This window comes from Peromyscus californicus, unplaced genomic scaffold, assembly GCF_007827085.1.
Source record: "Peromyscus californicus insignis strain IS unplaced genomic scaffold, ASM782708v3 Scaffold_13__1_contigs__length_99412109, whole genome shotgun sequence".
Taxonomy (NCBI): Eukaryota; Metazoa; Chordata; class Mammalia; order Rodentia; family Cricetidae; genus Peromyscus; species Peromyscus californicus.
In genome coordinates, this window is record NW_026294424.1 from 79,548,703 (window position 1) to 79,571,848 (window position 23,146).

The following is a 23,146-nucleotide window of genomic DNA, read 5'->3' on the forward strand; positions in this document are numbered from 1 at the left end:
AACTTTTCAACTTTTTATTATTTATCAAGAATGTCTCACAGTAAGGCCATGAGGTATACAGCTTAGTAACCCATGTGTCAGGTGGAAAACACAAAGTATAAGATCATGTGACTTCTATGATTCAATCAATAGGTCAAATACCGAACTTGAAATAAGACATACAAACACTGTTATAAAAAGTACACTTTCTATTTTTTTTTTTAGAATTCAAACAGCTTTTTATATTTATTCCTCATGTGTTATCATGGAATTCAATCTAACATGGAAATTTGTAAATCAGTATACATAGTTTCACAGATGCTTATACACAAAAAGTCGTCACAGTCTTATGAAATATAAATAAAATGACACATAATGAATCTATTGTCATAGAATTTACAAAGGAAAGAATGAGTTTTTTGGTAGACACATTTGCTTTCACATATCTATCAAAAGGGAGTTTATCTTAAATTAAAGGAAAAATCCAGTACCAATCAAGCCCGTCTTTAAGCTTTGACTCTGCATTTTCTGATGCTGTCGCTAGCCATCAGCTCATGAAGCATGACCTTCCTGTGCTTGTAACTCATTGAGATGCAAGTCAGAGAACTCAGAGGCTTTGAAAGCTGTATTTGTCTTGGCTACGTATGTTACATATAAACACAGTTACATGTAAACTGAACCAAAAACAAAAGTTTTAGCCACTAAAGAATGGCTTTACCACAGTTTCTGTCTGCTAAGTCAGAGTAACACATGCAGGTCTCACATCTGAGGGCTGGAGGTGAAGACAGGTGCATGGCTGTAGTTCTAAGTAGGGTGATCATCATCCTCTAACTACTTGTCTACAGCAGACAGCTCAAAATAAACCTGAGAAACAATGTAAAAGTGATTTTGAAAGTCTGATACTTCATCTATTTTTTAATGATGTAATTTAATGTATTTTGAAATTATTTGCATTTCTTTTAAGAAGTAGGGGCATTTAAAAATATAAATAGTGTGTTTTTAAAAGCCCCCAAACCATTAATATTGATAGTAGCTTGTTCATCCTGCGAACTTACTGTGTGCAGTTGCTATTGCAAATACTTCACTTGTATTAATACACGTAATCCTCAAAAAAATGAGGTAGTATTTTATTCACACTTTACAGATGAAAGAGCTAACTAACCATGAAATATTGGGCCATTTGCATAAAAGCAAATAATTTGCATATGGCAGGGAGACAAAGTTCATGATACATTGGCTTAGCTCAGGCAATCTGTGCTCACTAGCACTATGCCTACCACCAGGCTTTGAACTATAGTTAAGCCCTTTTGGTGGGCAATTCACTTACTTTTATTTAGTGCTCAGTATATAGTAAGCACTATCCTAACTGTTTTTCATAAGGCACTCCCCATCTGACATTTTGATAGACATATGACTTGGCAATGAGTGATGATTTACAAAAGCATTGGTAACCATATGCTCATGTTGATACTTCCAAATAAGTATTTGGATAACACACTCCATCAAAAGTTTAGTGTGCCCTGATACTAAACATTTTTAAGCCAATTCTGCTTTCATTTGCTTCCTTTTATCCTTCTAATACTAGTGGGAAAATCCTTACAATGGTTTTATTTTTTCTCTTTTCTGGGCTGATCACGATTGATATGTTGATGGCAAGATACTGCTAAAGAATAAGTTAGAAATGCTTCTTAACAATGCAAAAGTGCTTCCTGAGGCTAGTGCTTGAGGGCATTTTATGGTGTTATGGCAAGCTCATATGCATTTAAATAATGACAGTTCCTGTGCTTGGGAATAATGCTCTGCTCTGTCAGATGCAAACCCAGGTTAGAGTTCAAGTTTTACTGCAGGTTCCACGCGCCTTCATTCTAGTAACTGAATGTCCAGTCGTGAGTTCTAGAATGCTGGTGTCTTGAATCCCTAGGGAAGATGTTAACTGATGTTTGCAAGATGAGCCCTGGAGCTCTGTGTGTCACACGAGGTAAGGTTGCAGCAGCCTGGCAGCTCTTATGTCCTGAGGGAAGCCATTTGTAAATGTTTGTCACACCGAGGAGTCACCCTTATGAGTGAGGCATTGGTGCTACCTGTCATTAGCCATGTCTTCTTCCTTCTTGGTAGAGAGTTTATGTACACAAAAGCCACCTCATGATATGAAGTTGGCTTAGGTCTGACGAGTTTCTTGATATCTGGCAGAAGCACCGATTTAACCCCCACGACTCTAAGTAATAATGTACAATCCGCAGGCATCCTGCTCTGTGCGCCATGGCTCTGTCTCTTGAGTCTGCTTTAGATGCCGGTCTTGGAGGTTATCCAGTCTCGATACTTAGTCACTCTTGTGTAGACTCCAGGCTTATTTGGAAGAGCACATGATTGTCCCCAACTTACTATGCCCACAATATACCAGATGTCCCGATTGTCATAAACCAGAGGTCCACCAGAATCACCCTGGAATAGAAATAAAGGCTCAAATTCAAGATCATAACATTCATCTCTTTTTCCACAGACTTTGTCCCCCCAAAAAAAGAAAAAGAAGAAGAAAAAAGAAATTGTTATATGGACTACAGAGACAGACTGTGAATAGATTTTATGTGTGTTTCAACTGAGTAAAGTATTTTTTAACTGTAAAGTACATTTTCTTTTTTTAGTAGAAAGACCAATAAGCATTCATATGTAATGGTTACATTATTTCTGGCTGATCATCCTTGTATTTTTTATTTGCTTGGGTAGACATGTTCTACATATATGCTGGGGTTAGACAACAGTTTGTGAACATAAAATGTCAAATATGAGATTATTATTTATAGTAGTAAAGAAGAAGTTCCAAAGGTCACTTTTGAATACTACTGGCTTGATTCTGCGTTACTGCCCAGCTCTTGGTCTCCGTTTCTTTAGCTCATTTACTTCTCATTTACATTTTTTTAGTGAATTATAAAAGCTCCTTTTTTTCTTTTATGTAGTGAGAGAGATTAATTAGACAGATACTCTTATTGAAGGCAAAAATATGTTTTCAGAGGTTGAAATGCCTCAGTTTCAGGCCCATTTCTGTAAATTATGGGCTATGTGATCTTGAGTAAAATATTTTAACTTTCTCTGTCTCTTTTACTTCATTCTTCAATTCACTTATCTTGCAAAAAAGATTTATTTGTATGTATGTGGTGTGGTGTGGGGTGTGCGTGCATGCGTGTGTGTGTGTGTGTGTGTGTGTGTGTGTGTGTGTGTGTGTGTGTGTGTGTGTGTGTGTGTGCAGGTACCTGTAGAGTTCAGAAGAGGGCACTGGATCCCCTGAAGTTGGAACTACTGCTACTGGTGGTTGTGGGCAGCCTGAGATGGGCACTGGGATTCAAATTCAGGTCTTCCAGAACTGCCTAGGCACTCTTAACCACTATGCCATGTTTCTAACCTCCTCCATATACTCTTACCAACCATTTGTTTAGTTCCTATTATATGCCTCATGAATTTTGATAGTTATTGGAGATATAATAATGACCCCCCAAAAAATGAATGTTTCCTTTGCTCACAGAGCTTGAAGTATACATTGAATAGGCTAATATTTAAATAAATCCCAAACAAAGACAAATCATAACTATGGTTACTGACAGAGAAACTAAAATATGAACATTTGATTGTTCAGGGGGTACCCTCCCAGTACAGCCCTTGGGAATGTAATGGTGGTGGTATGAGAAGGTAGAGGGGTTGGATGTGGATCGGGAAGTGGTAATGTATTGTATTCTAGACAGAAGGAGCATTTTCACAAATGCTCCATGGTGTGAAGGAATCTAGTATATACAAGGATAAAAAAGATGGAATAGGGGAGTGAAAAAATGGCAGGAGGATGGGATCAGAGGTGTGAGGAGACTGACAGATGGGGGCAGGAATTACGGACTTCATTTAGAAAGCTTTGTTTTATATTTTTAAGAACAGAAAACAGCGACTGAAATATTTTAATGAGGCACTTGGCATAGCTAGAGCAGCATATTATAAATATTGCTGACGTTTATCTGGCAAACACGCTAACAAAGTTCAAGAGTGAAAATGAGATGACTAGTGAGAAGATGGAAGCTATGTGGCGAGTGGAAAGAAGAGAGCAGGAAGAACAGTACAGAACCGGTGAAACAGAAATTACAACAAAGGTAAAAATCCAACAGATTCAATCAGCAACCTGATACGGGGCATGAAGAGGAAAATGGTCTGGAAATCATTAAAGACTTGAGAGAAGACAATGCTTCAAGAAAGGAGGTAGTAAGCATTATTAAATGCTGTTAATGGGCTTTAAAAACAAGAACAATGTCAAAGATGCCTATTAGAATTTAACATTGATGTCACTGGTGAGTCATTAGGAAGGACTATTTGGAAAAAAATAATAGGGAAAATCCAATACATGATGGTTGAAAGCATTAGAAGGAAGTGAGAAATAGAGACAATAGGCATAGACATTCTTTCCAAATATTATATAGCCAAGCCACAAAATAGGGTAATAGCTGGAGGCATCTAGCTAGAGATTTCCCCGCAAGACATCTGAACAACAATAATAAAACAAAACCAGTTAGTTGCAAGGTAAATGTAAGTAAGAGACTCAGTCAGAGCTACTGTGAACTTTCCCCGAAAGGCCAGTGAAAGCAGAAACTTGAGTGGAGAAGGGGGAGTGGGCTGTAGAGAAGAGGTGACTTACAGAGCTCTCCCTTGAACAAGAGTGGCTTGAAACTACAAGTCAATAAATGGAAAATCTGTACAAATTCACAAATATGGGAAAAATATACTTATAGACAACCAGTGAGCCACAAGAGAAATACAAAAGAAAATTAAAAAAATACTGAGACAAAAATTGAAACAGTATCCCCCAAAAATTATGAGATGCAGGAAAAATAGATGCATAGGGAAACTTACAGTGTGGAACGGCTAGATCAGAAACAAATAACAATCTTAATTAAATATAACATTACTCCTTGAAAAGGGGGAAAAACGAACAAACTAAGGTCAAAGTTGGAAAACAGAAGGAAATGAAGTACAGAGCAGAAATAAATAAAATATATACTAGAAAAACAGGAAAAAGGCATGTACATATTGTTCTTTTTACCATTCTACTCACAATAGCTAGAAAATGGAAGCAGACTAGATGCCTTTCTACTGATTAATGGATAATAAAAATATAGTACAACAGAATTCTGTTCAGCAATAAGGAAACACAAAATTATGAAACTTGCTGTTAGACGGATGGAACTGGAAAATATGCTAGTGAAGTAACTCACACTCCAAAAGGAAAACACCACATGTTCTCTTTGTGGATCTTAGCCATGAATCTTGAGATCTGAGGAACCACAGAAGCCAGGGCAGTAGAAAGGGACCATGGTGGGTGGGGGGGTGGGCGATCTAGCTCTAAAGAAGATGATAGGGCAAAGGTGTTATCAAAGAGGAAATGGGCAAATGGGGAGGAGGAACTTAATTGGAGAGGAGGAAAAGGAGGATAACACAGAGGGAGAGACAGGAAGGCAGGATAAATAACACCAAAGATGTTTGAAAAGCCACAGGAAAATACATCATTTTATAATGTATTATTTTATAAGCTCACTTACACACATGCACACACATGCATACATGCCCACACATAATTAAGTTCATAATATAGGTGAAAGTGTTCCCCCAAGAGCCATACACTATCTAACAAAAACCTCAATTCCTGCCAAGGGAAACCTGCCTTACAGTTGTTGGTCAAGAGGTTCCAAGAAAACGAGTTATTCAGAGGAGTGGTTCTCTGTCTTTGGGGCTTGATTTAAAGAAAATAACAATGGAAGTCAAGCGTGGTGGTGCACTCTTATAACCTCAGAATTTGGATGGTAGAGAAAAGAAGGTTAAGAGTTTAAGGTCATCCTCAGGTACATAGCAAGTTTGAGGTTAACCTGTACTGCTATATGAGACTCTTATCTCAATCTTCCACTCCCATCCCTCACCTCAAAGAAGGAAGGAAAAAGAATAATGAAGCATAAAGTAATTGTGTGGGCCAAAAGAGGGGACAACTGAGTTTATTTTCCTGAAGTGTAGAACAGGGAAAATTATATAGTTCTGCATATATCTTGCTACATTGAAAATCAATAATAATATAAGAAAATAATAAGTATAAACAATAATATAACAATAAAATGCTGTTCTAAAGGGGCTGTACTTTGGGTCTGTGCACATTAAACACTCAATACAGTTTTCCTACTAGTATATGCTAAGCTCAGAAAGAGCCAATAGAAACTTCTTTTAGAAGGATTGACTTCAACTTTCGACTTACCTTACATGCATCTACTTTTCCTTCCATGAATCCAGCGCACAGCATCCCTGGAGTTATCAGGCCGTCATATACATCCTTTCTGTTACACACATCAGTGCCTATGGTTTCCACCCTGGCTTGCCGGAGTTTATTTTGTGTAGGTCCTATTACATACACACAGATAAATAAGCAAAGAAATAATGTGCTATTTAAATATGACTGTGCCTCTGCTACAGACTAGAGGTAAACTGTGTATACCCAGGAGCCAAGGCACAAGTATTTTATTAATATTGGTTTTTGCTGAATTGTATCTGCTCTATCCTAAGTGTCTGCATGAAAGAAATCAAATATACAAACCTCAGAACTGTATCATATTAGTGGTTCTCCCAAAGCATCCTTTAAAACTACATGCAGATATTATATGTATACAAGAGTTTCCATGAGGATACACTCTGCACTCTTCACTGGATGCTCAGAGAGATCAATCACACTGACCTAGTTCAAGTTGCATGATAAATAAATTTGCTGGGTTTTTTTTTTCAGCTAATATTAAAGCAGAAACCAGGACACAACACAGAGAAGCATTCTTCCTGGTGTCACTCGTAGTGTGTTATTTATGGCATTTCATGACATGGAAAGTAAAATGGGTGAAAAACTCGTGCCAGCTGTCTGACAGCAGAGTGGTGATAAGGGCTAGGAGTGGAGGATGCTGCATGGTTGAACACAGATGGGAAGGAGCTTGGGGTTTGGGTGACCTAGGGGTGAATAAACATTAGTTAGTGAAAATGAAATTCGTAAGAAACTCTTAGAAAGTCAAGTTGGATATATATGGGATATATGAGAAAATTTTTCATAACAAAACTATACATTCAAAGAGCTAGTCTAAGTGTTTTAGCATGTGTCCTGTCTCCTACTTCCTTCAGTGTACTCTTTTTTGGGGGGATAGGGTTCAAGACAGGGGTTTTCTCTGTGTAGCCCTGGCTGTTCTGGAACTCGATCTGTAGACTAGGCTGCCCTTGAACTCAGAGATCTGCCTGCTGCTACCTCCCAGTGCTAGGATTAAAGGCGTGTGTCACCATACATGGCATCATCAGTAGATTCTTCACTGAACATTAAATGTGTCACTTTTAAATATTTGATTCATCTCTCTGTGTGTAGCAAATTAGTACTTAGAATTCTTTTTTTTTTTTTTTTCCGTTTTTCGAGACAGGGTTTCTCTGTGTAGCTTTGCGCCTTTCCTGGGACTCGCTTGGTAGCCCAGGCTGGCCTCGAACTCACAGAGATCCGCCTGGCTCTGCCTCCCGAGTGCTGGGATTAAAGGCGTGCGCCACCACCGCCCGGCGAGTACTTAGAATTCTTAAGGTTTGATTTTCAATTTATGAAATTCTTAGACTTGATATCTTTAAAATTTTCTAAAGAGAGGATAAAGGGAAAATAAGGAAAAGATATCATCAAGAATGAGATTTAAAATATATGCTGATCAAAAGGATTTACACCAAGGAAGTATGCAATTTGTTTATAGCTACTCCTGTATGTGTCCTTTATTATATTATCTAATGTACTCTTTTCTTCTTTATTAATCTCTGTCCTTTCTTACTACTCTTTCCATTGTGAACTCTGAGACAAGGTTATTTCATTTACTTTTCAACATTCAGCACCCCATTCCACCAAGGACCACATGTGTAAGAGCTTTGCCATCATTATCAATATCATCATCATCATCATCATCATCATCATTTGTGTGTATGTATGTGTATGTGTGTGGGTCGTAGCATTTGTGTGAGTATGTGTTTGTATGTGGGCACATATGAATATGTACACAAGTGTGTATCTATGTACATGCATGTGGAGGATAGGGGCTGCTGGTCATTGCTTTCTTCAATCACTGTCAGCTAACTTTTTGAGACTGTTTGAGTTTTAGGTTTTCTCACTTAACACTGAATTCATTGATTACAGGTTTGAGGCACACAGTTGGCTTACATGTGGGTGCTGTGGACCCTAACTCATAACCTTTTGCTTGTGCAAAAAGATATAAGTTTTCCCCTGCACCAATATTTTTATGAAAATATTTTTGTATCAAAAAAAAATAGGGTGGAACTACTCACCATCATCTACAATAGACCCAAATCCCGTGACAAACACACTTGTTTTTGGTGGCAGTTTCATAGTCGAATCTGGGAGGCAGACTCTCTGAACCACATTTGAAAACTCTACACGGGTGGTGAGCTGGGCCAGAGCAATGTCGTTTTCGTTGCTTTCTCTGTGATAATTTTCATGGATGATAATCTTGCCAACACTTCGTTTCACTGCAGGTGGTGTTATAGTTGTACCAAAAGTAGCAATCCATTTACTTGGGTCTCTGTTTCTACAGGAAATTAAAGGGTAATATTTGTGATGGTTCTCATTACCTTCTTTAAAAAAAAAAAGATCAAAATCATACTTCTACCCGACTTTTAGAATTAAGCTCTTGAAGAATTCCTATGGTGGAAGAATCGACAGTTGGTGCCACTCTGAGAAAGGGGTATCCTACGGTTAAACCAAATAATTGTACATAATTTATCAATCAATTAGCATGATCAATTTTCAAAATTCAAAGTTGTGCCTTGTTAGAGTTCATTGGGTTCTCACTCTTTGATTTCAATGATTTATGCAGAAACTAATTTGCTCTCTTTTCAGTAATGAACGTACTAGCAGGAAAGTTCCCTCTGCGTCAAAACACCCATCCTGATTTGACAACTTACTTGTTGGTTCTTGTTTACTCTGATCTTCGAGGCTGAGCAGAATGTGTCCACTGTGCCCTTCCTCATATGCACAGAATTGTTTCTCCACCCAGGCCCACACCCCTTCCTGACAGTCAAGGGCTAAGCTGCTCTTACTGGAAGCCAGGCTCACGCAGCCCTTTGCTGTAGTCTGTTCCCTCCCGCTCTTACCAGATCTTCTTTCACATAGATGGTTTTTTCTCTTTCAGGGTTATGTCACAAACTCCATCCAGCCCAATCAGCTCTTACCTGCCATAATTCTTCCCCAAAGTCCATTTCAGTTCTTCTCAAATTATTCACATCACAAATGATTAAACATATACAGAAACCAGAAACTGACCCAGTCAAGGGAAGTTGGGTAGAAGGAAATCACAGAGGAGAACTCAGAAAAGAAATTTCCTCGTTTTTAAGGGATTATTATGTTGGTGAATCATCGACTTTTTTTTCTTTCTGAAATGATTTTTTGTGTTTGCCTGTGTGAGGCTATGTGTACATGAATACAGGTGTCAGTGGGGGCAAGAGGCATCTGATCTGCTGGAGCTTGGGGTCACAGGCAATTGTTTCACACTTATTATGTCTGCTAGGAATGGAACTTGAGTCCTCTTTGAGAGTAGAATATTTTCTTAACCACAGAGCCATCTCTCCAGCCCATGAACATTACATTCTATATTGCCTGCTCTGAAGTCAAAGCTCTCCTTTCCTTCCTTCCTTTCTTTCTTTTTTAGAAAGAGTATTTATTTTGTATTTTGAGATTACCATATAAGTACACCATTCCCCCTTCCCTGAATCATCAACTTTTAAGAGTAGACATTTTCAAAGTGCACTAGACTTCCCAGGGATGACCAGACAGAGCAAGGAGCAGAAAGAGAGTTCTTCTCTCATCTATTTGTTTATTTATTTATTAATGGAAAATTTGTTCGATGTAGACACTAGGACAAGAACCTTCATTTGATACCTAGAATTCTAGGGGAGATAATGACTAGGGGAGAACATGACTCCAGGAGTTAAGGAGATCACAGTTTTGGACAACAAAATAGAAGGATCATCCTTTTGTGTATCATCAAAGACCCACAACGGGCCTAAACATCCTGCTTTGTGAATAAGAACACTAAGAGATACTCAGGCCTTGCTACATCTTGTCTTCCTACATCTTGTCAAAAACTTTTTCTGACTCACATTGTTTCTTTAAGACTGGAGTAAACTTTCCTGGACATGAAGCACTGGGATTGTACTTAAACACCATTTTAAAAAATATTATTTTTATATAGAAATTCATTTATTAAAATATGAAGACTATTTGGATAACTTCTATATTATCTTCAAAATATCCCTTTATTCATTTTCTAAATAGTATTTCAAGTATACAATATACAAAATTATGGCACTCTGAAAACATAATCCCTTTTCTTCAGGATCATCATCTTATCCAGCTCTTTGAATTTCTTCTATCAATATCAAATATGCTCTATTTGCCACATTAAAAAGTCTTTCTTTGACTTCATAATTGCCATTAACTTCCAAATTTCTTTGCCATCTCTCATTTATACACTCCTTAAAAGGAGTTTTTAAAGTTGCTGCACTTGTTCCTTCAATTACTTTTTCTTATCACACTATGAAAAATTACCTTATTAAGGTCAATAGCAATCTTTACTTTACCCACTTCAACATCCAGTTCCTATGTCCACCTCCAGAAACTGCACTAGACTCATTGAAGGGAGTGTTTATATCCATTGCTAATATTAAACTGGCATTCTGATTGTAATTATTACTTTATATAAACAGAGGACAATTGTAAACTAAAGTGAATTAACACTTTTACCAAAACAGAAAAACGAATGTTGAGAGACTATAAGGACTTGAATGTGTCAGAAAGTCTTTTTTTTTTTAATTTGGTTTTTCAAGATAGGGTTTCTCTATGTAGCTTTGGTGCCTGTTCTGGATATCCCTCTCTAGACCAGGCTGGTCTTGAACTCACAGAGTTCACTCACTCTGCTTCCTGAGTGCTGGAATTAAAAGCATGCACCACCACCGCCCAGCCTCAGAAAGTCTTAACAAGCACGTGGGACTTGTGTTCATCATGAAGACACAGTACTAGTTGCTTTGGGATTCATAGATATGCAATAGTGAGTCTCTTCTTCATTGAGGGAGGAACAGATAACTGTAAATTCATTGGGTCATTCTCATTTTACATCTTGTCTATGTAGAGACTGGTGAAGTGTCTTGGATTTATTCTGTTGCTGCCCTTAAAAGAATGATAAAAACGCTTCCTTGAAGCACCAGGGAAAAGCTGCTTTGGGAGGACACATAGAAAAAGACAGTGGCATTGTGCAAGCAAAGAACCTTTCTTCAGAGACCCTCCTGTCTTTTAAGATTCTCTCTATGCTGATGGTAATTCGCAAGGGAGAAAAGATTATGCAATTCATTCTCCAGGTACTCTTGAGAGTCTATGTATGTCTGGATTTTGAGAGCAACAACCACGAAAGCTAAGCTGAGAGCTCACACTATGCTATACATGACCAAAATTCCATGCTATGAGGGCAGAGTGACACCTCTACACACCTTCTGAGTCATGCACTCCCAAGAGGTTTCCTGGATAATGCACTGAGAAGGGAGTGCTTCAAAACAGATTTCGAAGCCTTTTTTATTTTCTTTGTAATCAAATAATACTGGATACTGACAGTGGAAAGTCAATTAATTATTGGAGAGCAGAACAGAAGTGGCTAACTTTTCTCCTTGAGTATGTTGAAGACAAGTATTGTAGTTTTTTCATGGCAAATAACCTGCAATATTATGGGAAAGACAGCACTAGAATCACAATGATACAAACCGAGCACACATGTAGAGCTCAGAGAAGGTACAGACCAGAGGACAAGCTGGTGAGACTGAGCTGTTCCCTTGCATTCAATCATTGACAAAAGAGGACTAGGAAACATACAAAAGCCCAGTCAACTTACTTCCAGAAACAGTGAGCTGCCGTGAGCAGCCATGTGTTGCTGATGAGCGTGGCTCCACACTGATGGCCAGCCCCTATGAGCTGCAGGCTGGCCTGCCATGGCCACTCCCCTTCCATAGCCGTTTCCCTTCCTTGGACAATTCGTTCAGTAGTAGAGGATGCTGGCAACGGCATGTTTGAAGATGACATCCTTATCCCACATCCTGAAAAAGAAACACATAGTAGTTTGTTCTCATGACAACAGAGGAAAGTATCATGACTTGTATTTAGGGAAGCTACCAAGAAAATCCTTTAACCCATTCCTAACAGTCACTGGCATATATATATATATATATGTGTGTGTGTGTGTGTACGTATATGTATATATGTGTGTATGTATATGTATATATGTATGTATATGTATATATGCATGTATATGTATATATACTATTTATTACCCTGAGGTTGAGAAATATTTACCAATATGCTTAGGCATTTAGTTCAAAAATTAACTTTTGTCTCTCAATAAAACATATTGACACATATATTTGTAATCCCAGTATTTGAGATGTCTATACTGGAATTTTGTCAGTATTTAGCCGGTCAGGGCTACACAACACAGTAAGTCTCTCACAAACAAATAATATAGATCGATAATATGAGTCAAAAATAATAAATGAGCTTAGAAATAGAAGCAAAAAAACAGCTTTATTGGGTGCAGAATAGATTTGAAAGTCGGAAAGTGCAGTCAGCTAGACTAACCAAGTGTTCTGTCAAGGGGACATCAAATGTGTATGTGGTCACTTAGCATCCTTTGAGGGAGAGGAATGGAGTTGGGGTAAGTTCATAGATCAGAAACTAATGTGAACCCCGGTGGTCTTAAATTTTGTAAGTCTCTTGGAATGTCTAAGTCAAGAAATATACAATAAACTGACCAATCCGGTGTGCCCAATATCTGTTAAGAAATAATTAGGCTGGGGAAAACAATCTCTATGGTAGATTGAGTCCCTGATATGAGATATCTTGGTGGTAATCTGACCATGTCAGCATATAATTGAAGTACAGAAAAGGATTTTTATTATCCTGATGACCATCCTAGACTCATTTTGTCATTTATTTTTTATCAACACATAGGTTATTTCTAAACATCAAAAATGTCTAGATATTCTTTTAAATTATATATATATATATATATATATATATATATATATATATATATATATATATATATATATATCAACACACTTTTTAGATGAGAAAACCCGGCCTTGGAGAGGGACACAAGTTGCTGTACATCACCTAGCTGGTGAGTGGCAGAGTGGGATGTATCATTAGGAGATTCCACATCCAAGCCAATATAGTAATTTACTGTTGAGAGACAACCCAACACTGAATATAGGTCATGGTTTGCCCTTCGTGTGACAAGAATTGCTTTACTATCTTTCATGCATTTTACTAATTTTAAATGATATTTTTCTTTTTCTAAAATGAAAACTACTCAATAAGAGTAGTTTAGAAAAGCTCTTCTTCCCTGATGTCGTCAACTGATCACACTTCAAACCAACCTTTAAAAAGACTTGTGAATGTTCTTACACCATTGATAATAGGCACATATTTGCTTACAAAACTCAAAATATATGCAAGTGTGATAGAGTGAAGCAGGGTGAAAACCTTAAAAACTTTTTAAAAACACCTTAAAACCTTAAAAAGTAAAAATAAAAACTTCAGCTTGGTCCTTTCTTGAGGTATGAGAGAATATTAAAAACATTTTTAAAATATTAATACAACATCTAAAATATTACACAACATGTATAGAGTATAAAGACTAAAATCACATCGATATACACCTAATATGTGAAATATTAAAAACAAAAATGATAAGACTAAGTACTTTATTTATGAAAGTATAAAAAGAAATGGAAAATCTTGTGATCTGTACTAACTCTTTTGTGATTCTTATCCATTTTCTTTATTAAAAAATAAACAGTTAATTGTGGATTTTGGAACTTACGACTATTGAGAAGATTTCTCATCTTTTTGCTGTCAATAGCTGTAAGAAAAGAATAGAAGTTAGTTGATATGACAACACAGGCCTTTTCCTGGACTATTTTGTTTACATGTTCATGAACAGCATTGCTAATTATCTGAAGTATCCATAATTCAGGAGGACATCGAAATTTTCATAACCAAGTAATATAATACTCTGATTTAATCATTGCTTCAAATAATAGAATTTCATTTGAAAATAAACTCACAGCATCTTATTTTATGATTTTTCTTTTATGAACAAGTAAAACAGTTAGGAATGAAGGAGCAAGGGTAAATGTGCCAATGGCTTTCTCTACCAGGCTGTAGTCAAAGTCAAGGAAGTGGCCTCCAATTTCCATCACAACTGATGTTGTCCCTTAGTGTCCTTTGTCTGTATTCCCAATGGTCAGCGATGAAGTTAGACTCTCAGGGCCTAATGTCAAGGAAGACCCTAGTCTAACAAGAATTGGGAATTCTGTCCATGGACCTTGCTGACTTCTCCCTGAGACCCTATCTCATATTGAAGTGTCTGAGAAGTTTGTGACTCAGCACTAAGAGAAGTGCATGTAGCTACTTCACTTATAACCTGTCTAAAGACCCCACCCATTCACAACTCTTACCCCACAGCTATGCCTGTAGAGAAGTAGCCGGAGACTAGGTAGTGATCCAGTGTAGGCAGACCCTGTCTGATCATTCTTTTTTTTTTAATTTTATAATTTGATTTAATTTTACATATCAACCATGGATTCCCCTGTCCTCCCTCCTCCCGCCCACTCCCCCCCACCTCCCATCAACCCACTCCCCATTCCCATATCCTCCAGGAAGCTTTCCTCCTTTCCCAGACATGGTTCCTCTGGAAAGGAAGTCCTGTAATCCACTGTTGTTTAGGGTTAGAGAGTTCTCTATGACCTGTTCTTCACAGATAGGTAGATGGGTCAAACTCTCAGTACCTGCTTTAGGAAAGAGGGGTTCTAGTTGCTTGCCTTGGAGCAGAAGAGAGAAAATTAGGGAGTGTGAGATCCAGAAAGGACTATCTTTGAAGGCCCTTTAGATTTATTTACTTTAGTTCAAAACTCTCCATGCCAAACAACATACTTTGAAGTATTCTGTTCTGTTATGGAAGTCCAAATAGGAATGTAAGCCCCAATCCCTGCTAAGGATTTCCCAGAGACTTTTTTTAAATGAATGGTATGTATGTAACAGAAGGAAATATATGCAAATGAATATTTAATATCAAGCATTGTCTTAAAATATGCTCATTTGGGTATCAAAATACCCTGTATGATAAAAATGTCATTGTGTATAACCAAAGCCAAAAATACTTTTGAAAACTGTAAGACATTCTGTGATTTAATAATGCAGTAAATGTTTATGGTTTATATTTTACTTTAAGTATGTGATCATGACTTGGTAATAGCTTTATTACCAATAATCAAGATTTTCTCTGAGAATCCTCTTTACAGAATAATGAATATGTCCCATTTTCTTTTGGAGTGAAATATTTTAACAATCAAAATAATCTATAGTAAATAATGTGATCATCATTATTTCTAACTACCTATGAAATATATGGAAAGATTTGACTTAAAGATGTCCATGAAGGACAAGCCCTTCCCTCTTTTATATAAAATCAAAAGTAACTAAACTTAGAAATTAACGAGATAAAGAAAAGGAGCTGGAAGGCCTGCTTTCCTGAGATGTAGAAACAGACTAAGGAGGTAAAGGAAAAAGAAATAAGTCCAGTTCTTGCATCTTAAAACACCATTTAAGACAGCATTTTATTTGAAGCAGTATTCTATTTTGGCCGAGAACAATAGAATCCCTCTTGGCTTGGATTCTAACTAGCTCTAAGGTACTTCTCATTTTAATTTCATAAACTATTTGAACTTCGTTTTCTTCTGCTTTGGGGGAAAACTAGGACTTTCCTGATATTTTCTTTTCTTTTGAGAGTAACAGGGAAATAATGAAAAATATTTTGAAGTTAGAAATAAGTCAGAGGACCTTTTTATAGTTTATATCTCTCTTATTTCAGAATCATTCTTCATACATGTTTGTTTCTTTGCTATAAAATGTAACTCATGGGGCTATAGAGAATTCGGTAGTCAAGAGAACTTGATGTCCTTGCAGAAGACCGGGGGCATTTCAGCATCCACATCTGCCTGTAATTCCAACACCAAGGGATCAGGCATCCTCTTCAGGCCTCCACTGGCATCTTCACACATATGCACATGAACTCACACAGGCACATATACACTCACATTAATAGGTAAAATGTCTCAAAAAACAAACAAACAAAATCCCTCAAAATGAACCCATAAAGGATTATGAGGCTCATAATGTCTGTTTAATTCTGGTTATTTTTGCTGATTCATGTCTCAGGGCCTTGCTTAATGTCAAGCTCCCCATGTAAAATGTTGAAAATAATGCCTACCCTTTTGATGCATTTTAAAATATCCAATATCGTTTGGTTAAAAAACTTAGAAATTTTGTCAAAAGCTCTCTCTCATAAGTTTAGAAAAAAAGTGTAATTCTAAATTTTACCTCACAGGGAATTTTTAATTTAGTTTTCTTCCACACTGATATGCTTTTATTTTGTGTGTGAGTATGGACATGCATGCATGCATTCGCCATGAACGTACAGGAGCCCACAGATGTCAGAAAGTCATCAGCTACCTTGGAACTTGGCTTACAGGTAATTGTGTTCTGTCATGTGGATGCTTGGAGCTGAACCTGGATCCTTTGCAAGAACAGAAAGCATTCGTAAATGCTCAGTCATTTCTCTAGGCCCATTGATATGTTTATTAGTAGTGAATTTGTAAAATGGGAAAATACATGAACCAGATTCTTCTGACAAATACAGGAGATTGCAGTCAAAGAGAATTGGGAAAATGGCGAACAACAACAAAATACTTACGTGTGAGGCTAAATGATGGTTTATATATAGTCAAAGGCAACTGCTTGATCTTCAGACTTTGATATAAAGTTGTTTCAATTTTTTTCTTGATTCGTTCAACACTATCAGTAGATGGGTATCGAAACATGAGCACCATAAGAATGTTCACACCCTGTTCATCTGGACTGGAGCAAAATAGAGAAATAATTCCATCTCTGTGATCTCCATGAATTAAAAGAAACATTGTTGATAGGTGTTTATGCACAGGAGACTTAGCACTACATCCAGATAAAGGGAACAAGATAGCATACATGATGATAATGAGTGTGGCAAGCACTGTAGAAGGGAAAGCAACATGGTAGAAATACTAAGATTATTCTCACTTTTCCTCAGTTCAGAGAGTCTTGTGAGGTACTCATGAAACCACACTTTGTATTCACTTAAAGAATTAGCTTTTTAAGGCATTTTGAATGAAAGTGGTAAGATAGCTGAGGTCATTAGCCTCCTGAGCACAGAACTATACCACATTTCTAATCTATCCTGATGTTTACTGAAATTCTCTCATGTATTCTGGCCAGAGGGATGTGGTCAGAAATGATGTCCCTTACTGCCAAGGTTTCGTGCTTCTCTTGTCTGAGGCAGAAGTAGAAGATCTTGTGACAATGCAATACTATAATGCCCACTGGCAACCACTCTTTTGCCCCCACTTTTGACTCTTTAGGTTGACCTATGGAAATGCAATAAATATTGTACAAAAACACTGATATTTTGGTATTTTATACAAATAAAAGAAGAAAGGAGACAAAAAGAAAAAGATGGAAAAAGACTATCACTCAGAAGTTAAACAACCATACATATCCTTTCTATTATCCACCTATCATCTCTATCAACCCCCCATCATATCTATCTATCTATCTGTCTGTCTGTCTGTTTGCCTATCTATTTATCTATCTATCTATCTATCTATCTATCTATCTATCTATCTATCTATCTATCATCTATCTATCTATCAACTCTATATCTCTTTCTATCTATCTATAATCTATAATCTCCATATCTATCTCTCATCATCTGTCTAATTATCACCCATCTATCATCTATCCATCTATCTCAGTGTGAAATCTAGGCCTTTTAAACATCATATTAAAACACACACAGGAGCTAGTGAGATGGCTCAGCAGGTAAAGGTGCTTGCTGCCAAACCTAATTATCTGAGTTTGATCCTTGGAATCCACATGGCGGAAGTAGAGAACTGACTCCTATAAGTTGTCCTCTGACTTCCATGGGCATGCTGGCTGATGCACATGCCCACATATGCACAGGATTTTTAAAAATGTAAAAAAAAAAAGATAGATCTTAGTCTCTGATAATAACTCCATGTTTAATTTACATATATTACATTTTGACAAAGTACTAAAACAAAAAGATGTTTTTAAAAAACAACAAAAAATTGTTCATATTAAGGAAAAATATTCCATAGGAAGTGACAGTGATGGTTACAGAGACTTAAAGAAAGGAAAAAGAAAAGGTCCTACATTCTGTTCTATTTTGCTCCTTCTTGACGGGGGCAGGTTGGTGGTAGTAGAACCATCTCATTTCCTCTCCTTTCTGTGTAATGTTTCTTACCTAACAGCAGTGAGTCTCCTTTGAAGCACCTTCTATCTTCCTATTGTGACTAAGGAGTCATTGAAATGGTCAGACAGCATAATTCGTGTTGCTTAAATTTTACGAAATCTCTTTGCTAAAATGATTCTCAGGGTGGCTGAGCAGCCATGTCAGTTAAACGTGCATCTCTGCGTTATTGGCTTGAAATTACAGATCAGGTCTACATACCTAATCTTGATCACATGGGACTTGATAAATCGACCCACTCCAGAAGAACGTCGAAACATCCTAGACATCTGATAAAAAATAAATAAATAAAAACTGTTAGTCCTGAGAAACATATTGTTTCTTATCTATCAAGAGTTTTTTTTTTTGTGAAGAATAGGTTTTTAGCTGATTTTCATGATGCATATTGGCTTTCCACAGTGAGAAGACTAAATCTGTGTTCAAATCCTTTTGGGACTGAACAACCTTTTCAAAATGGCCAAATTTACTGATCCTCTCTAAAATGGGGTGATTGTGATATCTGCCTTACAGAGTTGATTTGGGAAGTAAAATTTGGAGCTTGAATGATGGATCAGTGGTTATGAATTCTTTCACTGAAATCATAAGGATACAGATATGGATCCCAGTACCTGTGAGATAAGCCCGGTTTCCTTGCAGACTCCTGTAATTCCAGCTCTTGGGGGCTGAGGAGGCTTGCGGCTTTAAGCCTCTCCCCAAAAGCAAGCACCCTGGGTTCAAGAAGAAACTGTGGCTCAGAGGAATAGATAAAAATGATATATATAAGAGGATACTTTATGTGATACCCTCTTCTGGCCTTGTATGTTCACAGAAAGGTATACATGTACACTCATATAGACCCATACATGCACACACAAAGACAAACGAATAGAATTTTTAAAAGTAAATAAAATTATATCATACCTGTGACGTCTAGCAAACTACTTACAAAATAATTTCAGTCTTAATTACCAAACAAATTAAAGTATGTGTTATTTTTAAGACATCCTCCTCAGTCAAAAAAAAAAAAAAAAAGCCCAACAGCTGTTTGCTACACTCTCGTAGCGTCTAGTCTACCACTGATCCCAGTTTTGCTGATTTTGTCGATGATTACTGAATCAGTTGACCATTTGAATGACTGTAATAACTCTGACACCTCACTCTGAGTCATCTCTCTGAGACATTCAGGGCTAAACATCTAATACTAGCACTAGTAAACAGTTTCACAACACTTCCTACCATGAGCATGACATTTCTCAATCTTCCCAGATTGAACCTGTGAAGGATTTGAGATGTTCAGAGAACTTTTTTCCTAAAGAGCCACGATTCCCTAAAAGGAGGCTTGCTGAAACGTACCATCAAAGAGCACTGGGTTAACCATCCAAAGTCAGTAGACACAGGTATGTGTTAAAGGAACCAAAGTCTACTTATAAACTAAGTCTTACACCCTACCCCCAGTTACTACACCCTCTGGGGACAAGGGGTTCTGTGTTCCTGCTCCATATGGTTTCTTCCTCTTCTTCACTCCACAAAATTAGTACAACACTCAGAAGACTCTACCTTCTAAATATTAAACCCATTTTCCTTGTTTTGGTCTAGTGACGGAGTAATGCTGTCTCCTGAAAACCCTGTGTTATATGGTCCTACTTGTTCCTGCAGTGTTCCCTCACAATGCAAGGGAAACTGACATCTATAAAACAGAAAGATGAATACATTAAACTCTTGTTTCCAGACAGTATCTCCCTCAGAGTAAGCGCTATTATCCTTCTCCTTTTAGGTCCCATCCTCGACTCTCACTTGAAAGCTGCCTCTGCCTGTCTGTGGTTTTACAAAAGAGAATGTGAACACGCAGATCGACTCTAGAAGCTGGCTATCATGAGGTATCTATCAGTAAACAAATGGACAAAGAAAATATATTGTGTTATAAATGCATAATGGATTTTTAAGTCATATGAAAGAATGCAGTAATGCTATCTTCAGGATAATAGATGGAGAGAGTAAAGTAAGAAAAATAAGCTAGATCAGAAAGACAAATACCACATTCTTTCTCATATGTGAATCCTAGATTTTATGCATAAAATACCTTAAATATATAAATATATGCACACATAGCATAAAGTGGTAGTGTAAATATCTGGGAAAAGGAAGGAGGCAGAGAAGGGGGAGGGGGATTAAGGAGAGGGGGATTGAGGAAAAGGGATTGGAAGTGAAAAAGGTCAAAGTACACGATAAATGTGAATGAAAATGTATTTCTGAAACCAATCACTGTATACATAAATATATAGCAGTCAAATATTTTTTCAAAATTGAAAACAGAATGGAGAGATGGTTCAGCCATTAAAGGCTAGGCTCACAACCAAATTACCAAATTTTTTTTTTTTTTCAAAATTTGTGTGTTGCTGGGTGGTAGTGGCTCCTGCCTTTAATCCCAGCACTCGGGAGACAGAGCCAGGAGGATCTCTGTGAGTTCAAGGCCAGCCTGGTCTACAGAGTGAGATCCAGGACAGGCACCAAAACTACACAGAGAAACCCTGTCTCAAAAAAAACAAAAGAACAAAAAGTTTGTGTGGAAGTACCCAGTATACAACTCAAAAAGTCAGTTAGTATAAACTCAATGACACTAACAAATTTATGAACAAAAAAATCAAAGAAAACAAGAGCCATTTATTTTATTTAAAAATGAACTATTTTCTTGGAAGCCATTGTTATGGTCATTTTTCTAAAGAAACTGAATTTTTCTTATTGGTATATTTCCATTGAGAACTCAATAATATGATATCTAGTCCAAACTACTAATTCTATCCTTAGGTTTTTATGGTCCAACCCTAAAAATAACTTTGGTAATGATTATTTCACTTAAAAATCTGTGTCTAGACAGATGGTAAAAACTATTCTTTACCTTAAAATAAGATCGTAATTATCTCCCTTGGCTTTACTTGAAACAGTGGGTGTGGTTCTTAGTAGGCTAGTGGCTGCTCAGTTACTGTTTGGGTTTTTATTCTTTTCTCCTCTGGTAAGTAACTGTAGAAAGACTACATTCTCAAGAAAGATCAACTGCTCCTGGATACCAGGAGATACTGCTTGAGAATTATCTTTGAGGTCTAGCTATGAAAATAAGGCCAGTTGTACAGGTATCTTTCTACTATAAGGGTGACTATGGGTCAATAGAGGAAGAACACACTGATAGAACAGTCTGCTCCAGGAAGGCTTCCTGCTGACTCCAAAAGTTTCCTTCCTCAAATCTCCAAAATCCTGATCATTCAAATCACACAATTAGCAGTTGTACACTGACTGTGACAGGTCTCAGATTGTTCCATCCTGTCATTACTTAATTTTAATATTGACTGCATTCTTTCCCATGAATAAGCTTCCATTAATAATCAAGATTATATGTTCTTTGAAGGAAGGCACTGAGCTGACCTTGGCATTATTTAGAGTTTTGCAGAAGGTATGTGTGACTGAGTAATTACATATTCATTAATGATTGACTATCTACAGTTATGGCTAGTCTTAATCAGCATTGTAAAGGAAAAACTGCTCTTATACTGCTTTTTTTTTCTTCTTATAGCTGTCTTCTTCCTTATATATCACTAATTTATTCATTCAGTACAATCAAAAGTCCTCTGTGTTCAAGGCATTGTAGTAGACACTGGATAAAAAGCACTGAACAAAAATAGTGCCAACCTTAAACTCAAAATACAGTTAGAAAGTAATAAAACAGACATTGATTATCAAGAGTCATTAGTAAAGTAATATAAGATAAACAGCTAAGAAATTGTAAAAGAGAAAGGTTCTCCAAGTAGGTGATGTTGGGGTGATATTTCAGATGATGAGGAATCAACAAGGTTGAGATAGTCTTCTCTGTGGGAGGAACAGAATCGGCAAAGATCCAAAAGAAGGCCAATATGGGCCGAGCAAAGTGAACAAGGCAGAGTGTGCAGAGACAGGAGGAGTTAGAGCAAGAGCACGTGAGCATTTGGAAATTCGGGGGTGACGAGCTTAGATTTCATTCTGAGCATATTCAGAAGCCATTAAGAAATTCTAAGCAAACAAATACAATACAGCATTTTCAAAAAGTCATTCTGATTTCTCTGTAGATGTGAGAGGGATCCTGAGTGGAAGCAGTGATAACTGATTTAAATACGTGAGCTATTATTCCAGCTAGTCTAGAATGGAGATAATGAACTAGACATAGAAATGTGACTCATGACTTGAATAAGCAAAGAGATAGAATTGTTCACTGAAAATTCAGAGTGAGAGAACACTAGAGGGAGCAGTCTTCAAGAGGGGCATTTAAACTAGATTAATTTGAGATGCCTCCAAGAGTTCAAAGTAGAAATGTCAGGTAGACCATTGAATGAGGGTGAAGTTTTATCTATGTAGTTCAAATGGAACTAAACTTATCTCCATGGCTCGCAAAATTGGCAGAGTTTCAACATCTTGAAATTCTAAACATCTTTAATTCTAAATTTGACCAACCAAATAAGACTGATTCTTCAAACATTCATCTAAGGATGGTCATGGAGAAATGCCCTGCTGCTTCAGTTAGTAACTTAGAAAAACGCATCAAGCAGGCATTAGCTGTATCTTCCAAGGAGAGAAAAAATAAGGAAGGACATTAGACTAAGGACATTGCTTGATCCCCTGAAACCAGCCATATCAGAAACCAAGTGAGTCTCTGCTGTTGCCCACTAGTCTTC

The 23,146-nt window shown here is 37.1% G+C and overlaps 1 protein-coding gene across 1 annotated transcript in view; it reads right to left on the reverse strand.

The window, feature by feature from the left end:
- Nucleotides 1–2,262: 2,262 nt before the first annotated feature.
- The window catches only part of LOC128108778 (transmembrane protease serine 11F), a 32,804-nt gene continuing 11,920 nt past the window's right edge, over nt 2,263–23,146 (reverse strand). The window contains exons 4-10 of the mRNA XM_052735822.1: nt 18,672–18,739; nt 16,860–17,023; nt 13,929–13,967; nt 11,940–12,141; nt 8,332–8,591; nt 6,248–6,390; nt 2,263–2,421 (exon numbers count right to left, since the gene is read on the reverse strand). Coding sequence (XP_052591782.1) covers nt 2,263–2,421; nt 6,248–6,390; nt 8,332–8,591; nt 11,940–12,141; nt 13,929–13,967; nt 16,860–17,023; nt 18,672–18,739 — 1,035 coding nt within the window. The remainder of the gene's footprint in view (nt 2,422–6,247; nt 6,391–8,331; nt 8,592–11,939; nt 12,142–13,928; nt 13,968–16,859; nt 17,024–18,671; nt 18,740–23,146) is intronic.